The 23,292-nt window shown below is 50.1% G+C and overlaps 2 protein-coding genes across 2 annotated transcripts in view; one reads left to right on the top strand and one right to left on the bottom strand.

Moving 5' to 3' along the window:
* Positions 1-3: 3 nt before the first annotated feature.
* ABCD4 (ATP-binding cassette, sub-family D (ALD), member 4) lies at positions 4-14,979 on the top strand (the record flags this gene model as incomplete). The annotated part of the gene is made up of 18 exons (XM_009080201.1): positions 4-64; positions 179-306; positions 523-662; positions 3,709-3,825; positions 4,104-4,229; positions 4,940-4,990; positions 7,702-7,796; positions 9,131-9,252; positions 10,086-10,177; positions 10,354-10,443; positions 10,712-10,920; positions 11,216-11,307; positions 11,521-11,557; positions 12,661-12,710; positions 12,991-13,043; positions 13,406-13,482; positions 14,604-14,719; positions 14,884-14,979. Coding segments are annotated over 18 exons (1,752 nt in total), but the record flags the coding sequence as incomplete, so codon positions are not given.
* A 1,040-nt stretch (positions 14,980-16,019) lies between these two features.
* LOC103807475 (acetyl-coenzyme A synthetase 2-like, mitochondrial) overlaps positions 16,020-23,292 on the bottom strand; it is a 12,253-nt gene continuing 4,980 nt past the window's right edge. The window contains exons 5-15 of the mRNA XM_009080202.1: positions 22,946-23,121; positions 21,933-22,085; positions 21,233-21,380; positions 20,672-20,809; positions 20,383-20,475; positions 19,989-20,101; positions 19,365-19,491; positions 18,556-18,683; positions 16,983-17,046; positions 16,285-16,406; positions 16,020-16,196 (exon numbers count right to left, since the gene is read on the bottom strand). Of these exons, the coding sequence (XP_009078450.1) occupies positions 16,020-16,196; positions 16,285-16,406; positions 16,983-17,046; positions 18,556-18,683; positions 19,365-19,491; positions 19,989-20,101; positions 20,383-20,475; positions 20,672-20,809; positions 21,233-21,380; positions 21,933-22,085; positions 22,946-23,121 (1,439 nt within the window). The remainder of the gene's footprint in view (positions 16,197-16,284; positions 16,407-16,982; positions 17,047-18,555; positions 18,684-19,364; positions 19,492-19,988; positions 20,102-20,382; positions 20,476-20,671; positions 20,810-21,232; positions 21,381-21,932; positions 22,086-22,945; positions 23,122-23,292) is intronic.

Consider the following 23,292-nt stretch of genomic DNA (forward strand, 5'->3'; position numbering starts at 1 on the left):
TTCCCCGGGTGGCCCTCCCCGAGCGCCCTCATGTTCCTGACGCTGCTCGGTGTGGCCTTGCTGGGTGAGCCTGGGCGGGGGGATGGGGGCAGTGCCCCACGCCGGCTCCCCCTGCTGCCCCCGCCTTTGCTGTGGCACCGCTGCTCATTTCCTTCCCGTGCTTGCCTCTCTCCTCCAGAGCAGCTGGTTATTTACCAGGTCGGCGTCATCCCCAGCCAGTACTATGAGGTCCTAGGGAACAAGGACTTCTCTGGGTTCAAAACACTGACTGCTGTTGCCCTGACTCTGATCGTAGTGAACTCCACGGTAAGGCCAGAGGCACCCGCGTTTTGGGGGAGGAAGGGAAAGCTGCCCACGGCTCCTGGCGCGATCCGGATCACAAAGGATCTAAGTCTGCCGGTGACCCATTAGGTAGCTACACGTGGGATGGATCACAAGGAAAAATTACTAGTTTCTATTTCATTTGGGGAAATGCTTGTCCTCATTTACCTCTTCCCATCTGTCTCTTTGCCCTCATTCCAGCTAAAAAGCTTCGACCAGTTTATCTGCAACATGATGTATGTGAACTGGAGGAAATCCCTCACTGAATACCTCCACAGCTGCTACTTCCAAGGCCATGTGTACTACAGCCTGCACGTGCTGCGTGAGGACATCGATAACCCGTAGGCTGCCTGCGGCTTCTTTCAGTATCTTGCTTGGCTTCTCCTGGGCTGCTGCACACCTTTTCCTGACTTCTCTGTGTCTCTGGGTAGGGGCTTGAGCCCTAGAAGCTTTTACCATCTAAGCACAAATACCTTCTTCTGCCCTGATGGGAGGTGGTACCTGTTGCTGGGATCTCCCGTTGGTGTCCGTTGGTCGTCATGGTTTTAGGGCTAGGGTGGTTCAGTTGTGAGGAAAATGGATGCCCATCAGAACAGAGATCTAGTGCTGCTATAAAACATGCTGTCTGCAAAGTCAACCCTTGGCACTCAGTGTGATGTTGCCAAAGGCCCAGCTGCAGTCAGAGGGCACTGCCTCTCCTTGCCTTCATGCAACCAGCACATTAGAACAGTCCCTGTTCTGTTTGAACTTCAACCACCAGAGTTGAACACAGTTCTGTTTAGTTGCTTTTTAATGGTTTTGATAAGCTGTAGGAGCCATGTCCAGGAAGGGCTTTGTTTTGAGGGCTGCATTTCTCTAGGAAGGTAATGTTAGAGAGGATTTGAAATATGAGAGAAGGAGGAGTATTCAGTCCCTCCTTGTTTATCCCAGCCCACCCCAAGTGAGATCACTCTGCAGTTTGCTTTGTGCACTGCCCTGCTTACTGCTGAGCTGCTGATCTCCCTGGGCTGTGCAGCGAAGGTTGAACACCTCCCTTCCTCACAACTGCCTCTGGACCTTGGCCTGTCAGCCTGTCTTTACACTGCTGTCATAGTTACATGCTTTGATGAGTTAAAGACCCTGCATTAGACATCATGTGAGAGGTAGAGGCTTTCTTTTCCTTTCCAGCATTTATAGAAGTTATTATTAGGTACTTACTGAAAAGCTAGAAATCAAATTGTGTGGCTTTATACAGTTGTTTTGAGACTAAGATCTCCTCCCTTGGAGGAGTCACCTCTGGTCTACTCCCTGCACTGGTGCCATCTTCCATGCCAGTGGGTCCAGAGGAGACCAAGCCCAGAGTCCCAGGGAGAAATAGCTGTCTTGCAGGGTCTCCTAACTCTGGTTAATAGTGGTGACCTCAAGGAACTGAAGCAGCCTCAGTGCCTGGTGCTCCTGGCTGCCTGTCCTTGCCCCTCTGTTGCACAGCATGGTGGTCTGTGTGGCTGCAAGAAGGAGATGTGCCAGGTCTCATAGATGGCTTTTGTATCACTTTTCAGCCAGACCCATTACGTGACTGCTTCTGCTGGCCCAGTGATAGACAGCCCAAGTAAGAGCAACCAGCTGTGTACAGGGGGAGCAGCAAACAAGGAGAGAGGGCTCAGCTTGGGTCCCACAGCCCTATGTGTTTGGCAGTAGGTGACCATCATCATGCTGATGTAGTTTCCGGCTGCTGTTAGGTTTACTCCCACCATCATTAAATGTTTATTTCTGATAGTGTTTTGCAGTGGTATGGAGTTGCAAGGAGAGCTTAAAAAGCCATGCCTGCCACCAAGGCATGCAGCCCTTCCCAGGCAGTGTAGCATGTTGGCCATACGCAGAAGCTCCTGCATGCCTGTCTTTTACTTTGGGAGCAGTGGGGAAGGGGAGTACAGAAGCACCTCACCACATGACTATTCTGCTCTGGTTTATTTTTAACCATGGAATGTGTTCACCTTGTGCAGTAACATGCAGGAGATAACTGGGTCAGTCTACTCTGCTCTCCTGACCTTAGCAGACAGAATGTGTGGGATTACTGTGGAGTATTTCTCATTACCACCTTGCTTCTGCTCCAACATCCAATCTCATTGTTTGGTATCTTTTTGGTGCCACTGCAAAAAAGCTCTTAATCTTGCATTCCTTGACAAAAAGTTTTTCCCTCCACTGGGTACTTAAAGAATGAAGTAGAGCAATGAAGAGAGCTCCTATTAGGCAATGCAAACCAAACTGAGTGTTAGATGCATGAAGTCATCCATCTCAAAGCAATGAAGAGTGGGCTCTGAGTGGCATACAAACTCTTGCAGCACTGAGCAGGGCATTCGAGTTGGTGTTTATGTGTTTTCATTACGTGTTGCTTAGTAGCTCGTAAAAAGCAATATCCTCCTATAAGTCTGTATCACAACTTAAATTAGGACTTTACGGGAACAATTACAGGCTGAGGAAAAGGAAAAGTGATGACTGTAAGGTCAGTCAGGGTGAGAGCTACCCCAAAAGTAAATCCATTGATGTTTCAGGACTGCAAAAGAGTTGGAAGATGAATGTCCTTGTGGTTGTATCTGCACTGATGACTAACCAGGAGTCCAGCCTTGCTCTTCATTCTGTACTCCAGCATTCACAGTCATGGCCTTTCCACTTGGGCTGAGCACAGCCCTTGTCCATGTGCTCTGCACACATGAGGTGCTGAGGGAGTAAATAAGCTGCAATTCTATCTAGTTACCCCAAGTGCAACTCCTGCTCAGCAGTGGGATAGATGTGACTTCAGGGTCTGTCACCCATGTGCCTGCTGCCAGTGAGGCAAGAAGGCTTGGTGAGCTGCTGCCTGCTATTGTGGGCTGTGGTGGGTGGAAGCAGTTTCTTCCTTGCAGCAAAGGGACCAGAGGCACTCCATGCAGAGCCATGGGACCAATTACTGATGGAGGGTGGCTTTGATGGAAGTGTTTGCAAATATCCAACACCTAGCAAAGGCCTGGCCTGTGTCCTGGCCAGTCCTGGTGGCTCTGATGCCTGAAATGCAGCAGCAGTACTGAAGGTTTGGGGGAGAGTCAGTAGTTTTTGTAGCTCAGGGGGTCATTCCAGTAGAAGAGTAAAGGACAAGGATGCAGGGGCCTTTAGCACAGGATTGAAAAACATAGTTTTTCATATAAGGGGTGAAAGTAGGAGCAAGGCCCTTGCATGGGTCTTGCTGGGACATAGAAATGGTTTCCTTTGGGAGAACAGGAGTCACAGCTGCAGGTTCCTTCCAGGAAGGGTCATTCACCCTGCCCTAAGTTCATGCTGTGTGAAACGGCCTGGTTTGTGTCTGTTAGGGATTTAGTGCTGGTTCTTGCTTCTGGGGCTTTAACAGTGTCCGTGGCTCTTTGTGTTGAGCAGGGACCAGCGCATCAGCCAGGATGTGGAGAGGTTCTGCAAGCAGCTCAGCTCCATGGCCAGCAAGCTTGTCATCTCACCCTTCACACTGGCCTACTACACATTCCAGTGCTTTCACAGGTAAGGATGCATCCTGGCCCTGCTTTCACACCTCTTTCCTATGCTCTTTCTTGGAGCCTGGTACCTATGTCAAAATGGATGGATGTTTGTATGCATGAGTGAGTAGTGTCTGCACTCCAAAGGGAATTCTGCCTTGGGGATGCTGGGGTGTGTAGCGCTGGCCCCCAAACCTCTGTGAAAGCCAAGAGAGGTGACAGTTGAGGGCTCTAACTGTTTGAGTCTGATGGAGCAGGGATGTCATTTTGCTTTAACTGACTTCTCTTTCTCCTCCTCTGTAGCACAGGCTGGCTAGGCCCGGTGAGCATCTTTGGGTATTTCGTCATTGGGACGATCGTAAACAAAGTACTGATGAGCCCAATCGTGTCTAAACTTGTGCAGCAGGAAAAGCTGGAGGGGGATTTCAGGTGAGTCCCAGCAGGGTAGTGTTTTTAATGACTCTTGGCAGCTCCTGCAGAAGTGTCATTGTTGTCCTGGTTCAGTGCTGTGTATGCAGCTACTTCTCTTGTCCATGACTTTGCCCCTTGCTTGCCTGGTCTTTGCTGGTGCCTTGGCTAGGGCTGTGTTGAAGATGGAGCTTCCTTGGGTGCAGATGCAAGTTCAGTGAACTGCATTTACTGACAGAAATCAGGTTTCTGTTTCATCACCACTTTCATGAAGTGCCCAAACCAGCACAGTCTTTCCATATGCTCTGTAACTCACCTCATTCCCTTGCAGGGTTGGCTGGGTGTGTGGCAGGGGTTTTGCAGCTTTCCCTGGAGCTCAGGGCATCCAGGGACAGCAGCAGAAGCTGGTGTGGCACAGGGAGCCCAGACCAGGGCAGTTGGTTGTGGTGATTCTGCATGGTGGAGATGCTTGAACTAGCAGCAAACATGAGGCTCAAGGGCTAAGAAAATGTGCAGAGAGCAGGATACCAAACAAATGCACTACTGAGCTGGTCCAGAATGATGTCACCTTGTGCTAAGCCTTGGTCCCTGATGCCTTTTTGAGTCTATTGAGTATTTCTGTAAAGAAATTCCTCAGATCATTGCTCTGACAGGCACAAGTTTCCTCTACAAGGGTTTACAGAATTCACTGAGCATTTGTGCACAATTATGGTGTTTCTTTGGTTGTCCAGGTTCAAGCACATGCAGATTCGTGTCAATGCAGAACCAGCTGCTTTCTACAGGTTAGTAGTGTTCATTTCTTTATATCTTCATAAGAATCCTTCCAGTTCAGGGCATCCTTGTGTTCATGTATCCCAGAGGAGCCCAAGTCCTGTTGCTGGTGCCAGAGCTTTCAGTCCTCTCCATTCTGCTGCAGCATCATACAGCCATGACACTGTTCTCTTTTGTGCATCATCCACAGAAATAATCCACAGTAACTAGAGGCAATTATTTTTCCTCTCTTTAAACATCCCCAGAGGCCAGATACAGATTTGGTGCAGGCTTAGAGACCATTGCTGATATTTTGCTAGATCCTTACCTGGAAGATTGATCAAAGTCTTACTGTCTTTCATTCCTCTGAGGACTTGTTGCATGTTGCTTCTGGCCCCATGCTGCTGCTGCTAACCTGTGTGTCTTCTGTGGGTGTTGTATCCTGGCCACCTTACCTCTGCTTGCTCTTCTTAGTCAGTCTGTACCCTGACCCTCCCTATGTTGTACTGGTGCTCTGAATTTGCTCAGTGCCGTTTACCCCAAGGCTGAGCACACGATCAGGAGCCTGGCAGCACCTCCCCATTTAGTGACGCCCTGAAGTCTGTTGAGCTGCTGCTTGGCTCACAGAAATTTGAGAACCCAGGAAAAGAGCTGTGATTTTGCTGTAGCTTGTGTTGGGGTGGCAGGAAGTTGTTGCTTCTTTCTTGTCACGAGTCTGCCCTTGCCCTGCTGCAAAATTGCACTTCTTCCAGGAAATGAAGCCAGTAGTGGTTGTCCTTGCTCTGGACTTCCCTTCCTGTGATCTGTATTTGGCTCCTTCATGCTGTAATGACTGGGCATTTCAAGCATTGTGGTGCTGTCCCCAAAGTGGTTTGATTCAAAATCACTGATTTCATAAAGATTTATATTGACCAGCATGAAAGTAGTTTAAATAACTGAAATCAATCTTGGTTTGCATTGGCAAGTCTGAGTTATTTCTTTGTGAACTGGTTGATTCTTACTGGTCGAAGATAGTAATTTGTAATGGAGAAGATACTCTAATTACATGCTCTTATTTGAGCTGCAGTACTTTTCCTTGTAATTTTGAAGTTTTTTATTCTATTAATAGGTAGAAAATAGAAAGTGAATTTTTACACCAGAAAACAATGTCTTGCTTCAGTACAGTGTGTTAGTAGAAAAGCTTCACTTTGGGGAAAACTACAATTTAGGTTACAGAATCATAGCATCACAGAATGGGTCAGGTTGGAAGGGACCACAGTGGGTCATCTGGTCTGACCTCCCTGCTTAAGCAGGGTTGGCCTAGAGTACATGACTCAGGATTGCATCCAGATGATTTTTTAATATCTCCAGTGAGGGAGACTCCATGGCCTCTCTGGGAAATCTTGCACCAATCATTTTCATGGTATTCATCTTCATTAAAAAATAAAGGAATTTTTTCAAAAAGTTGCATTTCTAGAATTCTGCAAAAGGAAGAGCTGTGATGAGTGGCTGGTTTGGATTGCTCGACTACTCTAGCTTGTGATCTTTTCCTCTTGAAACTGCCTAACTCTTGTTTTGGTAAAGGAAGAAACAAAAGCTGAGCACTGTCACCTTTTTACTTCTATTGTTTCTAAGCCTTCAGCAAACTTGCTTTAAAAGGGAAGTGAATGGGAGGAAAAGAGGAAACCAATATAGCAATCTTTCCTCATCTGCAGCAGAAAATAATGGTCCATCTCAGCTTTAACTCCTTGTGTCCAGGGCTTTGTCCTCACTGAATACACAGGCAGCAAAGATTGCAGGTCAGTAGTTACCCGAGATGGGTTGTAGGACAGTAATGCCAAACTGATTTCTAACTGGATGCACTTTTTGAGAAAATAAATTTTTCTAAGCACTGAGGATCTTTAGAAATGAGACTTCAAAAATCTTAATTTGGATGCTTTTGCGCAGTGCCTTATGTACTCGAGCCCTGTTGCACCGACCGTAGTGGGAGCATGGGTGTGCACTGGGCACAAGCCTGTGTTGGATGTCAGGGGCAATGGCAAGATAGGAGTCGAGATGTGGAGTGCTCTCTGCATTTTGCCACGTGAGGGCAGCCCAGCCCTTGCAGAGCAGCAGAAGGAGCTGTCACGCTTGCTGCAGGTGGTGGTTTAGAACCGAGATGTCTCCTTGCTACTGTGTCAGCCTGGCCACGGGAGCATCACTGCTAATTGCGGTGGTGGGCTACCTGATGGAGATACCCCCGGGAAAGGGGGAATTATGGGGCTGGAATCACCCACACTGAGGACTGCACTGCTCAGGGCTTGTCTGTCCCACACCTGTGGAGTGGGGAACAGGAAGAGGTGAACTGGGGCTGCTGGCCATGCAGGCTGTGTGGGCTTATTATCACTCCCTGGACTCCCCTCTGCCCTTTCCTTTCTGGCTCCAGCTGTGTAATGGTGCCATCCCTCTCTTCCACCGAGGCTCTGCTTGAGAAGTGTGTTTGACCTTGGATGTGCATTGCTTCAGGCTGGGGCCTTGCTGACAGTATCTAGCCTTGCCTCATCTCCTTCTGTGTGCAATAGCAGCATCTACAGGCTCTGGGAGAGATTTGCAGGACTAGTTTTAGCCAGTTTCTTGATGATGCTCTTCAGGAAGGTGCTCTTGGCTGTTCAGTTCCTTCTCCATGAAGAGCTTGTTACTTGGAGGCGAAGATGCCAGAGCCATTCTAAGTCTCAAGCCCCTGGTCCTGGGATGTCTGTGGCAACGTTGCAATCTTATTTTACAGGGCCGGGCGAGTGGAGCACATGCGGACGGACCGGAGGCTGCAGAGCCTGCTGCAGACCCAGAGGGAGCTGATAGGCAAGGAGCTGTGGCTATACAGTGAGTGGGAGGTTTAGAGGCTGAAGTGGGGTGTGTGGTAGCTCTGTTGTGGCCCACAGGCTTGGGAACCCTACTGGGAGAGCAGTTGTGTGGGTGCTGGGTCTTCTGCCTCTTGCTGGTTCATGAAAGTCCTGAGGGTGAAGAGAGGGTACCTACAGTTCTGAATTGGAATCCTGTGGTGTAAAAGCCTCTTAAAGAGGTAAAGTTGTGGAAGACCAGAATCTGCAGGAATCTGCGTTTTGTGGGGCAGGTGTTCAAAGGCCAGGACAAGAGGGAAGGGCTTGAGCTTTGGGGAGAGAGAAGACTGTGTATGTGTATGTTGGGAGCTGTGGAAACTTCTTTCCTAGGGAGCCTGTTCTTTAAGCATAATTGTCCCCTGAAAATCTCATTTTTCCCATTGTAACCAAGTCCAAGTTTGGGCTTTAAATGACCACTATAAAGACAGTTCTTCCTCATCTCACCAGCATAGTGAGCTTCTGAGCAATGTGCTGGAGGGAGAGCCCTGAACACAGATATCTGTGGGAATTTGGGGTCCTAAGTATTTCTGCCTGTCATGTGCTCCAAGACACACTTTACAGCAAACAACCTGTCCTGGTTAGGAGTGGTATTCCCCAATTTGGTGTTTCCACTGAAACTCCCCAGGCCTTGCACTGCTCACTCACTCCCCCAGCACCTGCCCCTGCGGCAGGATGGAGGGAATTGGAGGCACTAAAGTTAAAGATCACGGGTCGAAATACAAACAATTTACTAAGAAGACAGCAATGAAGTAAGAAAAATGAACTGTAACAACTAGATTAATAACAGAGTGTACACGACAGGCAAACGACTCACAAGTGATCACTTATCATGCTCACTGGGGCTGCCTGGGCCCCTCAGTACCCTCCTCATGACCTGAGGTATTATAGAATAAGCCCAGGGGCCTAGTGGCCCTTCCTTGCTGCTGCAAAAGTAAACCATGTCCTGGCTTGGAACCAGGACACCGTCTCACTCCAGAGCTTCCTTTTTGCCCTTCTTCCTGTTTACTTTGAGTCAGCCAGGCCCTTGAAGCGTAGAAACAAGCAGGCTAAGTGGCTTTTGCCCCATGGTGGTTCCTGAGTTGTGTCTCTGAATGATGTTCCTCTGCTCAGGGGCCTGCCCCAAAGTGCTCTCTGTTTGGCAAATGGATTTTCACCCTGGTTCTTGTGCTGTCCTGCAAAATGGGTTCTGCTCTGGTGCATCATAAAGGGCTGAGTCATGGGTCTTCCTCTGACTGGACCATGAGTCCTGCACTTGAGCCTGGCTGGGACAGATGTTCCTACTCTAACTCACTGTCTTCTCAATGTGCTTCTGCCCAGTTGGGATCAACACCTTTGACTACCTGGGCAGCATCCTGAGCTACGTGGTCATTGCCATTCCCATCTTTTCTGGGGTCTACGGTGATCTGAGTCCAACAGAGCTCAGTGCTCTCGTCAGCAAGGTGAGCAAGGGTGATCTCCCAAAACCCATTGTGAAGGGTGAGCAGGCACTGAGGATGAAGGTTTTGTATGGGACTGGTGGCCCTGGAGCTAGATAACCTGCAGCACTTTATCTTCAGGTTAGACTGTCCCTACCCACAGTGTCATGGAAATGGGAGCTTGCAGCCAGCTGGTAGATTATTAACCTGGGAGTGAGAGTTGTCAAGGACACATCTACATAAGTGTTTCCTAGCTCAGACCTGTGTGTCTAACCTCAGGAAGTTAGAAAGTGTCTGGCTTTCAGAAGTGCAGGACAGGATGGGGTTGATGCAGTGCTGTGGGTCTGGGTTATGCCCTGGGCTACTGCTCACAGTGAGCCTGAACTGGCTTGCGTTTGCCTTCTGATGTGACTCGTTACCAGATAGTCAAAACTGGCTTGGATGGTGAATGCAGAGCTAAAAATAGCTAAATGGGCACTGCTGGGCTGAGACACTCTGCTTTGAGCCATATATGGTGCTGGAACAGGATTTGGTGGCATGGATCTGTGTGACTTAGGGCAAGTGTGCTGGGCCTTGGGCTGGCTAGCAGGCAGTCTGCAAACACCATCCCTTTGTCCCCCTGGTAAAAACTGCTGTACTGAGCAGAGAAGCCCTGCTCCTTTCTTTTTGAAAGATGACTGATGGTCATCATCTTCACTCGCACCGCTCTGGGTGACCACCACCCCTCCCTCACCTTGCTGAGACAGCTGACATGGCCAAATATGTAGACTCCTTGGCTGCCTCCTTGCAGTCATGGAGTAAGGGGCAGTGCCCCAGCTCAGCACCGACGCTTGCTCTGGTATGTGATTTCTCCCCAGAATGCCTTTGTTTCCATCTACCTCATCAGCTGCTTCAGCCAGCTCATAGATCTCTCCAGCACTGTGACTGATGTAGCTGGCTACACACACAGGTGAGCTCTGTGAGCAGGTCTTTGCGAGGACAAGAGATCTGTGGGACAGATTTGCCCAGGTCTGTGCTAGAAAAAATATGAAACAGTTGCTTGTGTGTAAACATGGGCAAATTTGGATATTGTGAGGAGGCTGCTGGAGTTGTCCCTGGCATTCATGCAACCTCTTGTTTGTCTAGAATTGGTGAACTGGAGGAGACCTTGCTGAGCCTTGGCAGAAAAAAAAATGATAACTACTCAGAAGTCAAAACCAGTTGGGGTTTGGATGGGTGAGTCTCCTCTCACAACTGGCTGGCTTGCAGTTTGTGTGCCAGAGTGTGGGACTGTCACGAGATGGAGCTGGCCCTTGGTGTGTCAATCTGTTGCATGCAGTTGGTTGGAGCAGGTGGTGCTCACTGTGATTTGTCATTCCTGGGGTGTGTGGGGCAGGGCTGCTGTCACAGAGGCACACGAGGTCTAAGGTGCCTGATCTTTATCAAATCTCAGCATGGTCACTTACCCCCAGATCTCTCCTCCTTTGTCTTGGTGGTGGCCCAGCAGCCATTCTGAGGAGGACGCAGTGCCAACGGACACAGCTTTCCTTCTGGAGCAAGTGACACTCTCAGTGCCATCCTCTGGCAAGCTGCTCATCAAGGACTTGAGCCTCAGGATCTCACAAGGAAACAGTGTGATGATTGTGGGAAACACTGGCACAGGGAAGACATCTCTCCTGAGGGTCCTTGCGGGACTCTGGGAGAGCACGCGGGGTAAGGACTGCTGCTTGCCTCAGCTTTCTCTTTCTCAACCAGGGCTGCCCTGAGTTTGGAAGATGGCAGTGTGGGGTTGTGAGGCTGATGCCTGCTTGTGATGAATGTGTCACTGATCAGCTGATTGGAGCTACCCGTCTCTAACACATACTCTGGCTCACATTGCTTTGCCCTGTGTTGCAAACACACCTTTTGTGGGATTTGTTGGCTACTTTCATGGAACAAGACTACACATGGGGTGGTGGGGAGCTGCTGGCTGGTGCTGCAGGCTTGGTGTGAGTGTGTGTCTGTGCAGGGAACATCAGGATGCTGACCTGCTTTGGCCCCCGGGGAGTGATGTTCCTACCACAGCGGCCCTTCTTCACTGACGGAAGCCTACGCGAGCAGGTGAGCCCAGGGCTGTCTCTACTGTGGCCTCAGCTCTGCTCCCAGCTGTGGTCATGCTCTGTGACCTGTGTGCTACACACAGGCCTGCAAGAGGGAGGATGCCTGTGGCTGCTCTTTCTCTCATGTCTAAGTTCATGCCAGTGACATTGCGTCTCTGATACCAGGACTGTGTCCAGCTCCCTCTGACATGGTTTCTTTTGCTCTGTTAAACAGGTGATTTATCCCCTGAAGGAGATCTATCCAGTTTCAGGTATGTGGAAATTCATTAGAGCAATTAACAACCCTGTGGTGTTGGCTCACTGTCCTGTACCCAGTGCAGCTCCTCCCCTGCCATGTCCCATCAGAAATGCTTACCCATTTTGCTTTTGTTCTGCTTTTCCCTAGAAGCTTTAGCTTAGTGTATGTAAAGGTCATCTCTGTGTTCCCTCCCTTTTGGGAGAGAACATATTCACCTGATTACAACATACTCTCTTAACACCATGAGGACAATCAGGCCATGCTCTGCCTGCTGTGCTAGACATGATATATGTTGAGGCATCTTGCTTTTGGGATACGTCTGATCTGTCTGGTATAGCCTGACTTTGTGCAAGCCATGCTTGCCTTCATCTCATTTTCCATCCACCTCATATGATGTCCCAGGGCTTTGCATGCTGTTGAGACCAGAATATATGGATCTTGTCTCTCCCTCTGCCCAAGCCAGACCACATGTGGTCTGCTGTAGCTTGGAGATGTCCAGCAGTGTTACCTGCTGCTTTCAAACCCTTGGGAGTCACAGTCTTGCTGAGAGTAACTGCAGCCGTCAGCTAACGTTGTGGCTCTTCAGCAGCTGCAGAGAGGTCCATGGCAGATGCACAGCCCTTCTACTCAGCTTCCATAGATGCTGACTGTATCAGCTGAAGCGTATGTTCTGATCCACACCTGGTTTACCTAGAGGTTTTTCTCGTCCCACATAAGGTCCTTTTGCCAGCTGTTACCTGAGCCCTGCTCCCATGACTCTCATCACCTGCAGTGTGCAATAGGAGAGCAGCTGGTGGGCAGGGCCTTGGCAGTTGAAGCCTGGATCCTTGTGTTCTGTCTGTGTCTGTCTGTGGCCATGGACTGAGCCAAATTTCAGATGTATCTGTGGAGCCCAGCTACCATGCTGCTCACAGACACAGTTACCATTTTTAAGGAAGGTCAGTCTTTGGGGCTATCTGTGACAAAGCTCAGGACCCAATATAATTAAGTGGTCAGGTCAACTATACTGACCTCAGGAGATCCTTCAGTCCTTCCCTCCTGCCCTGTTGAGTCCTCCATGCAGCTGTGACCTCAGCACATATTGTCCCTGCTTATGCTGTATGGCTTTCTCCCTAGGGTCTGCAGATGATGAGAGAATTGTGCGATTCCTGGAGCTGGCTGGGCTGGTGAGTCCCTGGTCACACTGCCTCCTTCTTTCCTGGTGTTGTCAGTGAGGGAAGAAGGGATGAGCTCATGTGGCAGCACAGCATGACTGTGGTGGACATAAGTGGGGACATTGTAGCTGGGACAGGACTGTCTAAGGGACAGGAAGAGGAGGAGGACTCTGGAGCAAATTCAGCTCAAGTGGGAAAAGAGAGGGAATTACAGGAAGAGGGTGGTTATGCTCAGGGCCATGGGCTGACAGGGTTGGGGACTGTCTTCACAAGTCTGCTGTGCTCTCTGCAGACTGATTTGCTGGCAAGGGCTGGAGGACTGGATGAGCAAGTGGACTGGAACTGGTAAGGGAACTCATTATCTGTGTGAATTTGGGTGGTTCCTGAGAGTGGGGAACAATTCTAAGCAGATGCACATTGCTGCTGGCCTTACAAACATCTGTGTCCAGCTGTGTCCTGTGAGAGGTGGGCACTATGTAGGGACAAAAGCCTTTATGCCCTGAGCTTCTATGCCAACAACCACCAGCCGTGGTGGTCTGCAGGCAGATGACTGCACAGGGGTGCAGAGCCAGTCCCAGCAGTGAGGGGGGCATGAGGGACACACAGGGACAGTTGCTTGCTGGGGTCTTCTATATCAGCAACTGTCAGATTTTCAGCAAATGAACTCTGTTTGTTGAGGGAGATGTTGAATTTTGACCCTGCTGCAGGTATGACATCCTGTCACCAGGGGAGATGCAGAGGCTCTCATTTGCACGGCTCTTCTACCTCCAGCCAAAATATGCAGGTGAGTGACTGACTACAAAAGAAAAGAGGAGAGAAAAAAAAGGCAGGGTCTTTGGTGTAAAGAGAAGCTGGTGCAGAGACAGCTCATGAAATTGCTTATTTGCTAGGAGCATGCTTCACCTCGGCCATTATTTTAGCAGCATAGCACACAGAAGATTCAGGTGTGAAAATATTTCATTATTTGTGTGGAGGATGGTAAATCAAGAGGCTATATATAAGACATTCTCTTAGGGAGCTAGTGATTAATGTTCTTGGTCCAGGTCCAGTGGCACCTGAAGAAGCCCCCTGTCAGCATGCTCACCAGTTGCTACATAAAGAAGTAAGTATGATAGAGAATGTGGTGTCAGCTACCATATCTGAAGCTCATGAACATCTGTGGAAGCAGTGTGGGAAATTCAGCCGTAATGTGGCAAAAGAAGACAAGGAGCAGTGCAAGAAACAGTCCTCTGAGAGATCACAGAAACATCTCCCGTTCATTGGAGCAAATTCCTTTGCATAGCTAGATTGCTGGTCTCTGCTGGAGGCTGGGTGGGCTGTTGGAGGACTTGCCATGAGGGCCAGGATGGATGTGGGTGAACAGAGCCAGTGTCAGTAGCAGGTAGCCACATGTAAATACCTCTCCCCTGAAGCCTGTGGCACAGCTCAGTGATGTCTGGGCACAAGGAACCTGTGGATTGCAGACTAAAATCTGTAGAGTTGATGCAAACCAAGTTGAATTTATCTGCTCCAGATCTGTAGTGTTTACCCTTAACTGACAGGAAGGTGTCTCAGGCCACCATAGGTGGTCCACACAGGGTCCGGGCCAGAAGAATGCACGGGCTGCAGCTTTTGCAACAGTGGAGAATGAGGCAGTGGCTGACAGCTGTTGAGGGTGAGGAATGAGCTGAATGGTGTTGGTTTGGATGGATTCAAGGACTTGAGGGGAAGCACACCTTTCCCAGTTGACTGGCTGATGCCAGCTGTGCCAGAGGAGTATCAGTCATTAGGCTTCTCCTTATTTGCCTTCTGCAGATGCTCTTGGTGAACTCTGGTTAATACGTAAAGTGTTCTTGGTAGGTGCTGCTCTTTTGCCCTGGGGAGATGACTGGTCTGGATTTGTGGGGCATACAACTTTTCTTTCAGTGCTAGATGAAGCCACCAGCGCTTTGACAGAAGAGGTGGAGCGTGAACTGTACCGTTTGTGCCTTCAGCTGGGCATGACACTGATCAGCGTGGGACACAGACCCAGCCTGGAAAAGGTGAGATGGGGAGACCGTGCTCCATGCCTCCCTGGTGGTGGCAAGACAGAGGAGGCAGAGGGGGTCCCTGGTGAGCAGAGAGGAGTGACTAAGGCTGGAGGGCCTCACTGTGGGAGGACATGCACTTGTAGAGACAACCCTCAGACACTGTTATTGAATTGCAGTTCCACAGCTGGATTTTGAAACTTCATGGGGAGGGAAGATGGGAGCTCACTCGGTGTGAGAAGGTGAAGCAGCTCCCCTCTGGAGAAGGACACTGAAAAACATGCCCTTGTCTGGCCAGCTGCAAAACCTGCACACGTCTGGGAGAGCTCTCAATAGCAGACACAGAGATACCAAGCCAGCAGTTGTCAACAAGGGCCAACACAGTGCAAGACCAGTTCTGAATTTTGCTGATGGACACAGTGCATGTCTGAACTCATGGTGTGGGGTTCTGCCAGGAGCGGGCACAGCTATACCATTCTTCTCCCATCCTCCTCCTGCCTCTTATGGGGAAAAGGGCTGAGCTGCTAGACTGCCCAAAGAGAAGATGCTGCCTCACAGGGCGTATAGAAACAATGGCCAGAGGAACCTCCACTTTGTCTGGAATGCAGTGGTGCAAGGCTAGGATGCAAACTTCTGTTCTGCCCTCTGTGCCTTGCTGGGGAGCTCTGTCTTTAATACACAGCTCTGCAGAACAGATTTCTATACCTTGTGGCTCTGTTGAGGGTTGTGCTCCTCAGCAGGAGCCAAGAGATGCACTGTAAGAGGAGGAGAGTGCTGGCACAGAGAAGAGGTGTGTCTCTGCTCTTCTTAATATACACTGCTACAGGTGAAAGGAACATTTTTGTATTAAAATCTGGGGCCTGTTTTCAAACTATTTTTATGGAGAAAAGTCAATATTTGTTAACCAGACTGCTGCATGTTTTCTTTCTGGGGTTTGCTTTGTATATTGGCAATGGTCCTGGACTAGACTATTGCTGAAGAGCACTGCAGGCTCAGAATAATATACCTATCCAGGGCTAGGCATCCTGCCCTGCTGCTACCTCCACAGCTACTGCAAGGCACAAGGAATCCCAAGGAGGACTTTTGTCTCTCTGCAGGGGAGGAAACAGCTTGTTTCCCCTTTTATATGTTCTCTCCCATGCCTCACGTAGGTATATGGAAACAGCTTTTGAGGGTCACTGTGTTGTGGAGAGGTCACTCTGAGACTGCAGTGGAGGTGTGGTCTCTGAGCACTTACTGGCCACCACTTGCTTAGTGGCATTTCTGGATATTTCCCTGGTTTTGCAGTGAAGGAGGAGGAAGTGGCAGAGCCAAGCTAGCAGCCCTTCTGCTTCTCCAGCAGGTGCTTGCGCCCCTCTATAATCTGCTGCACGGCTTCCTGGTCATCCAGGGTGGTTAGGTCCCCAAGCTCACTGGTCTTGTCCTCCACAATTTTCCGTAGCACTCGACGCATAATCTTACCCGAGCGTGTCTTGGGCAGCCGGTGTGTGACCTATGATGGGGAGGAGCAGAGCTAAGGCTGAGGAAAAGCGGGTGGCCAAGATGCCAGGGTGGATGTTGGACCAGCTTGCATGTGTTACCTGGACATAATCTGGAGCTGCATACTTAGCGATCTTCTTTGAGATGAGCTCCTGTAGCTCGACAGTGAGAGTCTCCTGCGTGTAGCCACTCTCCTTCTTCAGCACAACAAACACATAGGCTCCTGGCAGAGGGACCACCAGATTACTGAGCACTGTGTGCACCATGCTCCTAAGAGCCTGCCTGGACCTAGTGCCAGGAGAGGTCCCTCTCTGCTGGTAGCCTTAGAATCATAGAATCACCTGGGTTGGAAGAGACCTCAAAGATCGAGTCCAACCCTACCATCATTACTAGACAATGGCACTCAGTGCCACATCCAGTCTCATCTTGAAAACCCACCAGGGATGGTGAATCCACCACCTCCCTGGGCAGCCTATTTCAATGTCTGATTACTCTTTCCATGAAAAATCTCTTCCTAATGTCCAGCCTAAACCTCCCCTGGCAGAGCTTGAGTCTGTGCCAAAAGGGATGCTTTGTAGCCAAAGCTGTAAGTGCTTTTGGACATGGTGCTGCTGCCACCTTATGCAAAGCATAGTTGGTCTCATGCAGGTTGTGATGGCTGGGCCGAGATCTCTGCTTAATATGCTGTGTGGTGTGGACACAGCATTGCTACCAGGGGTTGATGTGACAATGCAACTTCCCACTGCAGTGCCATAGCCCTGGGGGAGATGTTTCAGGGGCAGGAAAGCAAGCATCTTACCTTCTCCCTTGATCTCATGTGGGTAGCCAATGACAGCAGACTCTGCCACTGCCACGTGGTGATTCTGGAAGAGAACAGGGTTGGGGTTTGGCTTGGTGCTTTCAGCAGGCTGGCTGCCACTTGGGAGCTGCCCTGATCTGACTTGGCAGCTGCAGCCCACAGTAATGCAGAGAGGTAAGTAAGGGCCTCAGGTCGCCTCTGCCCTTTTTCCTTCTTGCCTCAGTAGGTCTGCAAACACAAGTTGGCCCTCCTGACTGTCCGGGCACACTGTTGACTCATATTCAACTTGCCATTGACAAGGAACCCCAGGTCCCTTTCCACAGCACTATTTTCCAGCATCTCATTCCTCAGTCTTTACATACAGCCAGGGTTGCCGTGTCCCAGGTGCAGAATCTGGCACTTACCCTTGTCAAACTTCATATGGTTGGTGATTACCCAGCTCCCTAATTTGTCTAGGTCTCTGCAAGGCCTTTGTGCCTTCAAGGGAGTCAAAAGCTCCTCCCAGTTTTGTATCATCTGCAAATTTGCTTAATAGTCCTTCAAGCCCTGCATCCAAGTCATTTATGAAGATACTGAAGAGCACTGAGCCTGAGATGGAGCCCTGCAGAACCCACTAACGACCAGTCACCAGCCTGATGTAATCCCGTCAACCATAACCCTTTGTGCCTGACCTGTGGAGCCAGGTGCTCACCCATTGCATAGTGTGTTTGTCCAGAAGGATCTTATGAAAGATGGTATCAAAAGTTTACTGAAATCTAAAAATGTTACATCAACTGGCTTCCCTTGATCAGCTAGGTGGGTTACCTTGTCATAAAAGGAGGTAAGTTATGACAAGCAGGACTTTCCCCTCAGGAAGCCATGCTGGCTGTGTCCAATGACTACATTATCTTTCAGGTGTTTTTCAGTACCTCCCAGGATAATCTTTTCCATAATCTTACCAGGTACAGAAATGAGGCTAACAGGCCTGTAGTTACCAGGGTCATCATTGCTGCCCTTTCTGAAAATCAGGACAACATTAACCAGCTTCCAGTCAAGTGGGACCTCTCCAGATTCCCAAGACTGTTAAAAAATCATTGAGAGAGACCTCACAATGACATCAGCCAACTCCTTAAGCATTCTAGGATGAATCCAATCAGGCCCCATAGATTTGTATGGATCCAGCTGGAGCAGCAGGTCCCTCATAGCATCCGAGTCAACTGGGAGTATAATGTTCTTGCAGTCACTGTTCTCCAGCTCAGGGTGCTGGGACACCCTTGGCCCACCATCAGTGTTGACAGCAGAGGCAAAGAAGGCATTAAACATCTCTGCCTTGTCTACATCCCTGTTTATTCACACACTTATGTGCAGTATCAGCCTTATCAGGCTTTGTCCTTTCCTTGCTGCAGAGAGCCAGAATGGTAGGGGAAAGGGTGGGAAGCTATTCCCATAGGCAGGGTGTGGGTCTGACACTGTTCCCCACTGCTACAGCAACAGTGTGTTTCTGTCTGGGTATTTCAAAGAGGCCTCCCTGAGCATCATCAGGGTGCCGTTGCTATATCCTTGGATGGCTTTACCTCCCACCCACACCTCTTACCACAACATCCTCCACCTCTGCAGTGCCCAGCCGGTGTCCACTGATGTTAATGATGTCATCCAGACGTCCTGTTAGCTGGTAGTAGCCCTCACTGGTACGAAACACACCATCTCCAGTGAAGAAAAACCCTACAGTGGCCAGAATCATGCCATGGTCACTCACTGCAGTGAGCATGTGAGCTGCTCACCAGCTGTGCTCTCACCTTCCTCCCTTCTCCTCTCTTTTGACACCAGGGCTCATGTACTCTGCTCCTTCATCAACTGCTCAAGGTGAAGATGCCTACCTTCCTTGTTAGTCTTTGGCCTCTGTTGGTACCTGGTCTATCATCAGGCTCCTTCCCTTATTCTGCAGTGCACTGGCTAATGCCCAGCCTACCTCATCACCATAATCTGGGAGCACTTTGCTCCAGTGCAGCTGCCTGTGGTCTTGCTGCTTCTCTTTGCTTCGCATTGACAATGCTCTTGGGCTGGCTCAGTGCCTCTGGAGGAATGACAGAAGCTGACAGGGTTTGCAACAGATGCACCAAGAGGTCTATCTGTGCTTAAGGGGACTGGGGGCAAAGCACAAATCCACAGCCTTAAAACTGTGTGATCCAATAGGGAAGGTTGATGAGAGAGACCCATTCCCAGGGCAGTGCTGTGGTATCAGGCCTGGGGAGATGAAGGGCCTCAATGCAGTGGAAGGTCTATGGAAGAACAAAGCATCAGTACCAGCTCTCCTGAGTCCTGCCTTCATGCAGAAAGCCAGCAGGCAACCCAACCAGGCCCAACCAAACCAGTCTGCAGTGTCCTGGCACATATTTTCCTTACCTGGATAAGGAGTCAGATAGGTTTCCAGAAATCTCTTGTGGTCATTGTAAATGGTTCGTGCCATACCTGGCCAGGCTTGTGAGATGCAAAGGGCTCCAGAGATGTTGTTTTCCAGAAGGACATTTCCCTGTAGAATAATTACCTTTTAGTAACTATGCCTGAGGGTATTTGGGATGTTTAGTTACTGCCTGTTCAACAATTCTGCAATGAAAATGTCAGGGAAGGCAGTGAGGAGGGTCCTGGCTCCCCATTCACACAGGTCAGGCTCAGTCTCTCCCAGCAGATGTCTGCAACATATTGCCTAACATGGTGGGATGCAAGGCCCCTCTGGGGAGACTGGAGCTCCCTGCCCAGCTACCTTGCCTTGGAAAGACATGCCAGGGGAGCCCAAGCAGAGGGCTCTCTGTCTTATCGGGACGGTACAAGCCAGGAAACAACTCAACTTCTGCACTAGTTGGAAGAACAGCTTCACTCGTCCCTTTCCAGTAAAGAAGGTTGCTGTCTAGCAGAGGTGAGCAGGGAAGACATGCTGATAGATCAGTACTCCCATCAGCAAGTACACACTGCAAGTGCCTGGGGGAAAGCAAGCTGAGCCAGTGCCTGGGCTGCAGGTTATAAATGTACCTTGTCATCCAAGAGGGAGGGGCTAATACCAAAAAAGGGTCTCATAGCCATTCCTGGAAGGATTTCAGCTCCAGGATTAGAAGGACGGGGTGAGATACAGATGCCTCCTGTTTCTGAAGGAAAAGAAACCATAATGCTCATTAATGTCAGGGACAAGAGAAAAGCCAAGTAGCACTGCTTGGCCAACAGCCTTTACCCTGGCCCTTACTACACACTGCACAGGCTAGGGCTGGGTTTGCCACAGAGCTGGGAAAGGATCTTGGCAGAAGGATGATCATGCTCATTAAGTTCAGCAGAGATCTGCCAAGAGCTACTGCTGAATCTCCTGTTTGTCTGGGTTAGCTTTAAAGCTTAAAAGAGCAGAAGTTTGAACAAGGAATGGTGTGCATCTCACCAGTTTGCCACCATGTGTCAACTACTGGGCATCGTGCCTCGCCAACCACATGGAAGTACCATTCCCACGCCTCCTTGTTGATGGGTTCCCCCACTGCAAGGGGAAAGACAAGGGGACAGAGCTGAAAGATCAGGTTAAGGACAGAGTTTCCCAGGGCCTGCTTGTGGAGCCACCCCCAAATAGTGCCATCTCTTTCCATTCTCATATGCTTCTGCTCTTGGCATTTGTGGGAAGAGGCACAATATGATGCCCAAGGATTTGCTGCTGAAGCCCATGCTGCTGCAGTTACCTGAGCCAAGCACTTTGAGAGAAGAACGGTCATACTTCTTCACCCATTCATCGCCGTATCTCAGGAGCAGGCGGATGGCAGTGGGTGCCCCATAGAACTGGTTAATTTTTAACCTCTCTACTGTTTCCCAGTAGCGGCCTGGAATGGAAACAGGGCTAGTAAACCATTGACACAGGTCAACACCAAGATAAAGGAGAGGTAAGAGCAAAGGTTCTCTAGCAGTACCAGGACCTTCAGCCAAGTCAATCCCATGATGGGAAGGACTGAAACAGTTTAGGAGCAGCCCCTTTTCCTCCACATCACCTAGCTCTGCTACTCTCCCTGCTGCAGGGAGGGACAGGGAGTAACAGCTTCACCCCTGGAGAAGCAGCAGTGGCTTCCTAAGCAGAAGAAAAGGCTCATCCCCTTGCAGCTCTCTACTGGGCACAGCCCATGGTTTGCTCCTGATGCAGCAGAGCCATTGCTGCTTGTGTCCTGGCATTGAGCTGCCAGCTCGCTGCCTGCTGCAGGTCTCACAGGGTGCTGTGGAATGTCCCAGTTCCCCTGAGGCACCTCACTCACCAGGGTTGGGGTGGACAGGAGTGCTCTCAAAAAGGACTGTGGTACCACCGTTGCAGAGGGGGCCGTAGACCACATAGGTATGCCCTGTGATCCAACCAATGTCTGCCACACAGCCAAAGATGTCCCTGTCCTGGTAGTCGAACACGTACTGAACAAGAGAAGAGAAGCAGTGAGGGGTGCAACGTGGGCTTGCCCTCCTGACAGGGGGGACAACAGAAAACAGTATACCCTCCTCTCTCAGCCCTAATGTTACTGCATCCTTCTGTCTTCCTACCACCTCTGCAGGGACACCTTCTTCCTGCAGAGAGGTTTTTAAAACAGTATCAGAAATAAAATAAATTGAAGTGCTATATGAAGATCTATATGAAGAGCTATAGACTTTTCTTCTTTCTTCCTCCTCACCCAGTAATATAAAATTACCCTTGCAAGGCTGGGCATCCTACCCAATGGTTCGGTCTGGGGTCGGGCAGTGAAAGAAGAAAGCCAAGAAGGTAGCTCAGAGGAGTATGTGTTTCGGAGATGCTGCTCCAGAGCACTACCTGTAGGCAGATGTGCTCTACTGGGCTGTTGCCCTTGGAGGACTTCTGAGACACTTTGCACTAGATAAAGGTGAGCTTGTAATGCAATAAGAAGCACATCTATTCCCTGCACTACCTATGAACTTCTGGCTCATGAGTGCTCTGTGGCTGGGATCCATTACCTTGTGTGTGAGAGCAGCAAACAGCAAGTAACCAGCTTGGGAATGAACCAAGCCCTTGGGTTTGCCAGTACTGCCTGATGTGTAGAGAAGAAACAACATGTCTTCACTGTCCATGACAGCAGGCTCACACCATATATCCTCCTTCATCATCTCCTGCAGGAAAGAGCACAGCAGTTCTCTCAGGATCTCACAGCCTCCTCTGTGTTGCCCCTACACCTACTGGTGCACCTCTTGCCCTGAGCCTCCCTGTGAGCACCTGTGCCACCCTGTCTGTCCCAACTATCCTCCCTGCCTCTGCACCTGTGCTCCCCTTGCTCACCAGCCTCGCTGATCTGGCAAACACTCTCCTCAGCCAGAACAGACCTGCTGAGTAAAAGGCATCTATTTTTATGCTGCTGCTGCTCTGACCGGCACAGAAGTCTTCCAGGAAGCCTTTCTAGCACTAATTGCTTGCAGATGGGATGAGCAGAGGTGGGGAGACTGCTGTGCAGGTCCAGAGAGCTACCAGAAATGCATGGCAGGGGCTCACCTGTTCAGAAACAGTGGTCCATGCTGGCATCCTAGCCAGCATGGATATTGATATCCCATCCCATGGGCACACAAGCAACCTCACTGCCTGCTTCCTTGGACACAAGCTGCCAGCAGCACTCACAGAGAGTGCCAGGTTAGCCAGCAGAATGGTGTGTGACAGTCCAGTGGCAGTTCAAGGCCAGGTTCACAAAATATCAGCCCATGTCTGGGGTGTTTCTAGACCTGGTCCACCCTGCCGTGAGCCCTGGCTTGTACTGCCTGCCTCAGGGTTGGTAGTGTGGGAAGCGACAACAGTTGCCAATCCTGATGGCTCCTGAGACTGTCTTGAACTCATGTGCAGCTCTGGTTGCCACTGCTGCTACAGGACAATGTCCCCAGATTGTGTCAATGTCAGCCAAGACCCTCTCTCCACCCACTGTCCCTGCTCCCAGAGCAAGCACATTGCCCAGGGGAAGCAGCAGTAGCACCGGGCAGCCTCTCACCTCCTCCAGTAGCACATCCAGGGCTGTCATGGGAACTTTGCTGGTGGTCCTCATGGAAACCAGAACCCGTTTCACTCCGGGGCAGTGCTTCACAGCCTGATCCACTGTCTTCTTTAGCTCAATAACCTTGCCACCTCTCAGCCCCTGATTCACTGTGATCACCGTCTCCGACTGGGCTGCAGAAGGCAGAAGAGCCACATAAGCAGCTCTGCCCCTCTCCATCAGTCACACAGCAGTTTGTCTTTACCATGACCCTGCACATCTCTCTCTGTCTCCCAACCCCTGTTATTCATGTCCTCCATTTAGCAAAAACAGCAGCCTTGCATCTTCATTTCCCATTCATTCCT

Source organism: Acanthisitta chloris, unplaced genomic scaffold (assembly GCF_000695815.1).
Source record: "Acanthisitta chloris isolate BGI_N310 unplaced genomic scaffold, ASM69581v1 scaffold13208, whole genome shotgun sequence".
NCBI classification, from domain to species: Eukaryota; Metazoa; Chordata; class Aves; order Passeriformes; family Acanthisittidae; genus Acanthisitta; species Acanthisitta chloris.